Source organism: Sphaerodactylus townsendi, linkage group LG02 (genome assembly GCF_021028975.2).
Source record: "Sphaerodactylus townsendi isolate TG3544 linkage group LG02, MPM_Stown_v2.3, whole genome shotgun sequence".
Taxonomy (NCBI): domain Eukaryota; kingdom Metazoa; phylum Chordata; class Lepidosauria; order Squamata; family Sphaerodactylidae; genus Sphaerodactylus; species Sphaerodactylus townsendi.
This window is the reverse complement of record NC_059426.1, coordinates 45,924,106-45,934,428: the sequence shown is the minus strand read 5'-3', so window position 1 is coordinate 45,934,428 and position 10,323 is coordinate 45,924,106. Positions and strand designations below refer to the sequence as shown.

Here is a 10,323-nt window from a genome sequence, read left to right as displayed (position 1 = left end):
GCTGGAAGTCAAATCCTCTGCAAAGGCGATTTGCCCTGTCGGTGTGGTGTACTTATTGCTTCACCTGCAAACAGTTGCTCTCAGAAAATCTGACCTACTGATCGACCCAGCATCTCTGAAATAAACAGACTATAATCTGTGGATGAAGTGAACTCTAATCAGGCCACATGCAGATTAAACAAACTGTGAGGAATAAAAACTAGATTAAAATGTTCGTGCCCAATACCGGAAGATTATCAGGACATTTTACCTCTTTAAATCCTAATTTATGGCGGGAGTCAAAGCTAAAGTTTCGGGGCTTGCAGCGACTACGTGGCACGGGAGATTTTCCTCAGTTTAGGAAAGATTTGGCAATGAGGTATTTGTGTCAACAGCTTGAAGAGCAGTGATTTTCTTGTCACGTATATACATCTATGCATGTTTTAAAAATCTGGACAGGTATATTAAAAAGTAAGACATGGAACAGAACAGTATAATCTGGTCCTGAATTTTAACACCTAGTCAGTCACATTAGGATAATTAAGATAATATAAATTAACACTGCATATTAAACGTCATTAGTGGACTGAAAATGCTTTGAAACAGAATTTCCACGATTTTACATATAATTTCAATGTCATTTCTGTACATTCCTCCCCTCTCCCTTTTTTTCTTGGATTCTGAAAGACAGCAGTGAATTTCAGCACTGAAATAATAACTACTGAAAGGATGGCTTTTGTAATAATTAGGAACAGTGGCACATATTTGACCACGTGTTTTATCCAATGGAATGATATCTATGCTTGCTGGAGATGAGGTGGTAATTAACACCAATTGCCTCATCCTACTGCAAACCCTTGAAGGTCTACAGGCCACAGAAACAAAATGGAGGGCGGCTCAATGAGCTGCATCAGAAGAGAGTGGGGTAGGAAAGTTGTGTTTGTCAAAGATTTGGATACCTGTCATTCTCTTTAAAGACATATATCATCAAAAGCCATATTATTATACTGAAGTAATATCCAGCGTCAAGCTGGATTGAATCTAAACCTCATTTTCTGCTGCCAGACGGGTTGACCACAATTCTTACCAACCAACCCGCACTCATGCAGAGCCAAGGACGTAGGTGTGTGGGGGGGGGTCCTCGGGTTCAACCTCCTCACATTCATGTCCGAAGCTCCGCCCCTCCGTTTGTGGGTTTTTAAAACATTTTTAGTGTTTTTTCGGTTTTTGGCCTGCAGGGGGCACATTGTTTGGGATAGGAGTACCAAACTTTCAGGGATTGTTTGGGGGACCCTCCTGATGATACTACCCGGGTTTGGTGAGGTTTGGTTCAGGGGGTCCAAAGTTATGGACTCCCAAAGGGGGTGCCCCCATCTTCCATTGTTTCCAATGGGAGCTAATAGAAGATGGGGGTTACACCTTTGAGGGTGCATAACTTTGGACATCCTGAACCAAACTTCACCAAACCTCAGATGTATTTTCAGGGGAGTCTCTTATTGATACCACCCAGGTTTTGTGAAGTTTGGTCCCGGGGGTCCAAAGCTATGGACTCCCAAAGGGGGTGCCCCCATCCCGTATTGTTTCCAATGGGAGCTAATAGGAGATGGGGGCTACACCTTTGAGGGTCCATAACTTTGGACCCCCTGAACCAAACTTCACCAAACCTGGCTGGTATCATTAGGAGAGTCTCCTAAAGATACCCTGAAAGTTTGGTGCTGCTAGCTTAACAATTACACCCATGACAGCAGGCACCCCCCAAATTTCCCCAGATTCTCCTTTTAAATCCACCCCCTTTGGAATGGATTTAAAGGGAGAATCTGAGGTCCTCAGTTTAGAAAAAGAAGAAGAAGAAGAAGAAGAAGAAGAAGAAGAAGAAGAAGAAGAAGAAGAAGAAGAAGAGGAGGAGTTTGGATTTATATCCCCCCTTTCTCTCGTGTAGGAGACTCAAAGGAGCTTACAATCTCCTTGCCCTTCCTCCCTCACAACAAACGTACTGTGAGGTGGGTGGGGCTGAGAGAGCTCCGAAAAGCTGTGACTACCCCAAGGTCACCCAGCTGGCATGTGTGGGAATGCACAGGCTAATCTGAATTCCCCAGATGAGCCTCCTCAGCTCAAGTGGCAGAGCAGGGAATCAAACCCAGTTCCTCCAGATCAGAGGCGTAGCTGGGCCAGAGTGCGTCCGGTGCGCACTCTGGCTTCCCCCCCCCGTAGCGGCGCCCCCCCACTCCCACTCCCACTCCCTTTAGAAAACCGAGCAGGCTGGAGAACAGGCCTTCCTGTTCTGGTGGGAACTACATTTCCCAGGGTCTCCTGGGAAATGTAGTTCTCATCAGAACAGGAAGGCCTGTTCTCCAGCCTGCTCGGTTTCCGAAAGTGAGTGTGGGGAGGTCAGGGGCCACCACGCCGTTCTCACTCCCTCTGAGGTGGCTCTCCACTCACTTCTACCACTTTAGGCCTAGTAGGTTGGGATTTCAGCTTGAACTACATTTCCCAGGGTCTCCTGGGAAATGTAGTTCTCATCAGAACAGGAAGGCCTGTTCTCCAGCCTGCTCAGTTTCCTAAAGTAAGTGTGGGAGGGGCGCCCTGGGGGGTGTGCCACCGGGGGAACGAGGGAGGGGCCGGGGGGATTTTGCACCCCCCACGTGACCCAAATTCGTGCGCCCGGTGCATCGCATCCCCCCTCCCCCTGGGAGCTTTGCCGCTGCTGCAGATTAGAATGCACCTGCTCTTAACCACTACGCCACATTGAAAGTGATGCTGTTTCAGGGTAATGTTGTTTAACTTGGGACCCCAGATTCTCCCTTTAAGGTGGATTTAAAAGGAGAATTTGGGCTCTCTAGTTTAAACACCATTGAAAGAGATGCTGTTTGGGGGTGGATTCCAACATCACAGCGGCTACCCGGGGTGTGTGTGTGCAAAACTCAGATTTTGCACTGGGCTCCATTTTCCCTCTATGCCTCTGTCCAGAGGGGAGGGCAGAAGGAACTGCCGGCTGCCGGCTGGGAGCCCAGCTGGTGGGGGGCAGGGGAGTCTGTTGTCCCCGGCCTCGGAGAGCTGCTTTTATAAGCGCTAGGCCAGGGGCGGGGCTTGGGGAGGCGTAGCCATGCCCTAGGGGCGGGTGGGGGTGTGGCCCCACCCCTGAACCCCCATAAAAAATCTATACCCACGTCCCTGTGCAGACCTCTATGTTTTGCTCAGTGTGTTCCTGAAACCGCACAACTTCTGGGGCCAACATCTAAGGGGCTTTGCAGGCAGCAGTTTACTTTGGTCCCAACCCATGGTATTTTCATTTGGTAATGCACTTACCATCTGTGAGGCCAAACGATGTGCAAAGGTTTCTGCTGACAATCCAGTTCCCCTGGGATCTCCGGAAAAGCCAAAAAAGCCTGTGGCCGACTCCTTTGAGCCATGCCTTGTTCAAAAGTTTCGGAGGGCGTTTCTTGAATGGTTCCTTCCTCGGTGTTGTTAGCAGGTTATGCAGTCTTTCTTGTAAAGGGGTACAACATTCTGTCTCTGTTTTGCTATCAGCAGATCCCTGGTCTGAGCTGCAACTTTTCGTTAAGCCCACAGTCTCGTAGTTCTTCTCTTGGAAAGGCAGACTCATAAATGGGCAAGTATTCCCATTTCCTTTAGCTCCATTATGGGCCAATTTGTGTTCTGGCATAAACCTACGATTAAAAAAAATACAACTTTAAATTTTGAACAAATATGGAGGTCTTGAAACCTGTCAAAGATTCAAAGCTGGTTAATATTTTCCATGTATTTATGATTACTGCACTTGCGCGATGTAGAAGAGGAAATAGAATTCTAGTCACAAGGAAGAACAAGTTCTCAAAATGACTTACAGACCATCTCCAAAGCAATTACTTATTAACCCTCATCAAATGGCAAATGAGTGCTACTTCACTGCCATGTGGAAGTCACTTAAACATTTTGATATATGGATTATTCTAACATTTCTGAGAGCCATTCACCACATGAAAGGTTTCAATCACCAGGAGAAGTTCCATGTCATCTCCATAAAAAACCTTGGCTATGACAGTCCTAATGCAAAGGGCTTTCAGAGGAACAATGGCAAGAAGTTTGCAGACTTGAACCAAGATTTTCATGGTCTGAGAGGTGAGAAGAGCACTATCTTCTTGTGTGAATTGTGTTCATTCAGTCCTCTGCAGGCACAGAAAGACCGGGACAGTAAAGCATTGGCCCCTTGTGACTGACAGGCAGTATAAAGCCTCAGGATCATCCAAACGTAGCACTAGAAACTTAACTTTGCTTGGCTAAGAGAACAACTGTCTCTGCCTACTGCTCTCCAAGTTCCAGTTATCCATCTTCTCCAGCCTTAGGTTTTCCTCTTAACTGTTCTCCTGCAATGCTGCTGTTCTAATGTCTATCATCCAGGGAGCCCCCCCCCCCGCCAACTGCTCACTGCCTCCCCCCACAGCTCACCGACCACCTGCTCCAATCCCCATGACCCACCCCCCACGATGCACCCAATGGTCAGAGCTGCAACGCTGAGAATTCTGCTCTTTCCCCAAGGCCAGAGGGCAGGGACGGGCTCACCTGGGAGAGTGAAAGAGTCGGTGATGGAAAGAGGAGCCAGGCGCAGCTGGGCCAGACAGCATGGCAGTCAGCAGCAGCAGAGTAAGGGCGGGGGGAAGCAGATGCACAGAAGTGGGGAAAGGGCGTGGCAGCCCAACAGCCAGGCATTTTAGCATCAGACAGATAAGGTGGGGGAGAGTCAAGGAGAAGGTGGGGCCAGAATAAGGCCAATAGGGCCTGTGAAGGCTTGGCCAACAGGCCTGTGAATTGACACAATACACGTCACGCCCAGATCGGAGGTGGGGGTGGGGATTGAGGAAGCGGGAAAGATAAAAGGGAGATGAGCAAAGGCCAATGAGGAGGATGGGAGTGGAAGTTTGAACAGCTGGGGAACTTTGTATGCCAAGAGGAAGAGGCAGTTCATGTGACCTCCTCCCTCACTTCTGAGGCCCTTGAAAAGCTGCCACAGGCAGCAGCGAGGCAGCTCAGGGGACCTCAGGCACCCTGATTTAGAGAACAGGATCATACAGTCAACATTAGAGTGCAGCCACAGACAATTGTGGCTGTGAACTGTCACAATTTCCCTCAAATTGCTGGCTTTTGTTACCACTGAAAAGAAAAAGACTGAGAATGGACTGAGAAAGGACAACATAACCTTATGAAGGAACTGCCTGAAAGAGGCATTCCAAAGATCCAGTTACTTTTAAGGAATCTCTGCTTTTAACCTGAACATGAAGCAATTCCTACAAGAGAGAGAAAGGAGGTCAGCTTCCTGGCCATATTTTGTTGTTTTATTTCACTAATCAAAATAATGAAGTCTGTTTGTTGGTCTAGGACAACTGTAGGAGTGGCTTTCATATTCCACCCACTGGTCATCTACAATACTGCAACAGTGAAGTGTGGCCATAATCGCAACAAAATCTAGGTTTTACTTAGTACTGGAAAGGTTGAAGAATGTATCAATACCAGCAATAGAGATCAGCGGCATTTTTAGTACTAGCAGACAATACAAATATGTTTGCCGATAATATAAAGAATCCTTCTCAGTACAAAGTCAATTGACACATAACTGGAGTATGGAAGGTAGGCAAGCCATGTGATCTGCTTTCATATGATGTTTGGCTTGTGTCTGAGTGGTATCTGGAGAGGCCTGAAGGGGAATCTCAGTCTGGAATCCTATTGTGGCTTTCTGAAGCCCAAAGGACCATGCATGGTGCAACACACCACAGGCCTAGTGCCTTTTTGGTGTGGCTGCTCTTAGTTAGGGTTGCCAGCTCTGGGTTGGGAAATACCTGGAGTTTTGGAGGTGGAGCCTAAAGAGGGCAGGGTTTAGAGAGGGACGTTATAGAATTCACCCTACAAATAGTCATTTTATCCAAGGGAACTTATCTTTGCAATCTGGAGATCTCCCGGCCCTTACAGTTTTAGCTCAAAGAATATTCCTCCCTTAATGGTTAATTAAGTGACCTTTCACTTCATATATGTCTCATGCTGTGTACTAGACTAGCACTACTATGAATATCTGCCACAAATCTTGTCTTCTTTTTGACTTAGGCTGCGCCAATGGTTCTTTTCCAAGATCTACAAAACATCTTTGTAGCACCAGCTGCTGTTTCTTCTTCTGCCTGATCTCTCTAACTTCCCTAACCTGCCAGCCTACTGTATTTCTGCTCCTTTGTCCTTTTACTTTTTCACTCTTCAGGTGTTCTTAGCTTGGAGTTGGGCAATCCTATGTTTGCAGTTTGCCATTTTATTAAACTTTATTTTTTTAATGAAGCCTTGAGGGTTACTTCCAAAATCTACTTTGTTGCTCAGATACTGACCTATACAGCTGAGCTTCATTCTCCAAAAATTGCTTCCACTCATCTGCAGGAAGCTAACTTTAACCACCGGTTGAATTTAAGAATTCCTAAATCTCTGGTTAAAAAGATGTGGTGGAGTTTAATTCCTTTTCCCGTAGGATTGCTTGCCTCAGCAGAAGACAGAAAAAAGGTGATTTTAGTAGATTCCCATTTGTTGCTGCAGCACCTTGTCTTGTGGAACATTTTCCTTGCAAGGTTCTCCTGATCTTCATAGAGGTGTTCTGGGACAAACAGTAGCCACTCTGCCAGTCTCTCCCATAAAATCTTCTGGTGGATCCAACACAACCAGCTTCACAAATACATTAAAATTAGCTCAGGTTTGTGTTCTGTGTTGTCTTTTTCCTCCTCAACATAATGTTGTTTCTTTTGCCAGCCTTTGCTCTGTTACACCAAGTTATTTTTGAGTTCTCAGACCTCATAAATCTACGGGGTTTATGGGATTTTAGAATACTTTTTACACAAGATGTACATGGACAGCCCAAGTGTAATTAGGACACTGTTATCTGCTTGCATTGTGCACATAGTATTAATTACCTTGACAATTTTAAGAAGTCATTTTGGAATGCCATTTTATTTAATAGTTTTTATAGCAATATTTATTTTATGATAAATATTATTATAAAAACTATTCATAAAATGGCATTCCGAAATTTTATGATATATGAAGGACCAAGAATTATCTGCATTAACTTGGCACTGTTTTGGTACAAAAGTAGTTCTGTATGTTTTATTAACAATAGTGTAGACATGATGAAGCATGCAGGCTGGGAGCCAGAGAAATACTAGCATAGCATTAATGAAAAATATAATTTTAACAGTTCAATAATAGATAACACTGGAATAAATCTTTAGAACTTAAAATATAAAACATATGAAAAGTAAATACCTTGTTTTACAATGTGATAAAGAAATTCAAAGTATTGGTATAAAGATTACACCAACAAGAGGCATTAACTGCTGTAAGGAAAGGTTATATCACAACTACCAGTGGTAGAGCAGATTGTAGGTCGAATCCCCACTTGAAATTTGCACGCAGATCCAAACCTGTTCGTGGTGAAACTGTCCTCTTCATCGGAGTTTCTCCCTCCCCACTGCAGCGAGCACACAGCAGATCCACCCGGTTGCAGAACTCTTAGCAATCCCCACTACCAGGTGAGCTTGCTTCACCGGTCTCCCCTGATTGGCTGGCGTGCCTGGATGGGGAAGGACCTTTTCCCACTGCGGAAATGTACATTGTAGGGGCGTGATCAAAAAAACCAGTGTGTAAAAGTTTAACGTTTAACTGTCTAACTATGCAAACAGTTAATCGTTACCTGTGTAAACCATTAACGATTTAAGGTTACACGTTTGGCTGTTTAATGTTTACGTCCCCTTCTGCTGGCCGATTGCAAAAGCAGAAACGAAACCAAGGAAAGGCTGTGCACGCATCGCAGCACTGATTGGTTGCCCAAATTCCGTGTCACACTCCAGGGCAACCAATCCAGGGAAACGAGTCAGGGTTTCAACCCTCATCCCACCCCTCGGATCAGCCCTGAACCGTGTTAATGGGGTCTGTGCCACTTGTAACCAGGTCCTGCCGGAACACGGATTAACAGGGAGAACGAGCGCCAGAAACGGAATCTGCCATGCAAGCAATGGGGAGGTCGTCCCTCAAACCTGGTTAGTTTGTGTTCTGAAACCTGGCTAAGACAGTAGTGGGGATTCGACCGTAGTCTAACTGCAATATGGTATCTATAACTTGTACCAAACAAGTAAAGAAGTGAATGGGTTGGTTTCTTTAAAAAAAACAAACCTGCAAGCAGATAGTTTGCCAAAGGGATTTTTTCTACCTTTCCTTTATAGTTCTCTGTGTCACTCTGCCAAACCCAGGACTCTTGGGAACTCACAAAAAGAAGTGGGAATGATCATTTCTGCACATGTCCCTTCTGGCTGCAGTCCTTACAGTCCAATCTTATGGGGAGAGCGAAAGGGGCAATGGAGATGGTGTGGGACCATGCTGGTGCATTTGCCTTCTCCACTGGCACAAGGGGCACGCGTGCCAGTGGAGAGGATAAAGGCAGCAGTGGCTGGCCATCCCTCAGCTTGACAGCAGCGAAACCCAAAAGTAGGCCCTGCTGCAGAAGAATGCTGTTGCTCGAAGTGTCTTTGGTGCATGGGGGACAGCTGGGGAATCTCAAAGGTGGAGTTAATGTTAGTTGGTCCCCCCCAGCCTTTAGGGCTGGGAATGCCTTGGCCAGGGTTTTGGACTTATGCCACCCTTTTGGGAGCCGTAACTCCATTAAGCTCCATGGAAGCTTCCAGGCAGCTGCTGCTGTTTTTTAGCTGCCTTCCTGTGCTGCCTGGAAGTCCTCTGGAGTGGGCATGGTAGCAGCACTGTCCCTGACTACCTCAGATTTTGGATTGGGTTGCCCATGTCCTACCCCATAGTTGGACAGATGTTTCCCAGATTCTCAGCAACATTTAACCTTGCTTATTTTTTTAGATTATGGATCTTTGATAAGCCCCTTTGATTCTCATACAGGAGAGAAAGGGGGGATATGAATCCAAACTCCTCCTCCTCCTCTTCCTCTTCTTCTTGTCAAACCTCATAGAGAGTTGACCTGAAACCTGAGCATGCTGTTTTCAAGGATTCAGGAGAAGGAAAGTGAAGCTTTGCCATATCTCCTTTCCTTGCCAACATCTCAGCTTTGCATTGGCTGCTTGCATGTTCCTTTAAAAGTCTGTCTAAATGACCTATACACAGTGTTCCCTATACACAGTCTTCCCTATAAATTGTGCACATGAGTGGCCATGCTGCCATTGTACTGCTGCCATGCAGACAAGGGGCTACCTGGCAGGGGGAGCTTTCCCAGGTGGCTCAGTTCTGCGCAGCATTTTCAGATTGCCACACAGCACTGGGGAATGTTTAGAGGGACCACTGCACACACCATGTGAATGTTATGGATATTCTTCAGTTGACTCCTCAAAATGTGTGCTAGGCTAGGTGCCTTTTCCTATCTTTATAAAAAACAAGAAGCTAGCACCTCAGAGATACCTTGGTTGGGTGAGCATGTCCTGTAAAATGACACCTGTAAAATGAGCACAGGGGCCCCCCAAGGCTGTGTACTTTCACCACTTCTCTTCTCTCTGTATACCAATGACTGCATCTCAAACGATCCATCTGTTAAAATACTGAAATTTGCAGATGATACAACAGTGATTGGTCTCATTCGAGACAACGATGAAACCGCATACAGACGGGAGGTTGAACAACTAGCCTCGTGGTGCCACTGGAACAATCTAGAACTGAACACACTTAAAACCGTAGAAATGGTGGTAGATTTCAGGAGAAACCCTCCCATCCTACCTCCTCTCACAATACTAGACAACACAGTATCAACAGTAGAGACCTTTACATTTCTAGGCTCCATCATATCTCATGACCTAAAATGGTCACCTAATATCAAAAATGTCATCAAAAAAGCACAACAAAGAATGTTCTTTCTGCGCCAGCTCAGGACGCTCAAACTGCCCAGGGAGCTGCTGGATACAGTCTCTACAGAGGAATCATTGAGTCTGTCATCTGCACCTCTATAACTGTGTGGTTTTGGTTCTGCAACTCCAACAAGATCGACATTACAGACTTCAGAGAATAATCAGAACTGCAGAAAAAAACAATTGCTGCTAACCTGCCTTCCATTGAGGACCTGTATACCGCACGGGTCAAAAAAAGGGCTGTGAAAATATTTACTGACCCCTCGCATCCTGGACATAAACTGTTTCAACTCTTACCCTCTAAACGTCGCTACAGAGCACTGCATACCAAGACAACTAGACATAAGAACAGTTTTTTCCGAATGCCATCACTCTGTTAAACAAATAATTTCCTCGATAATGTTAAACTATTTATTATATACTTATTATATAATTACTGCACTACTTTTTTCATCATTCCTATTACCCA

At 45.5% G+C, this 10,323-nt stretch overlaps 1 protein-coding gene across 1 annotated transcript in view; it reads right to left on the bottom strand.

Moving 5' to 3' along the window:
• GTDC1 (glycosyltransferase like domain containing 1) overlaps positions 1-10,323 on the bottom strand; it is a 250,026-nt gene that overhangs the window by 52,351 nt on the left and 187,352 nt on the right. The window contains 2 exon segments of the mRNA XM_048485685.1: positions 3,286-3,431; positions 3,434-3,647. Coding sequence (XP_048341642.1) covers positions 3,286-3,431; positions 3,434-3,647 — 360 coding nt within the window.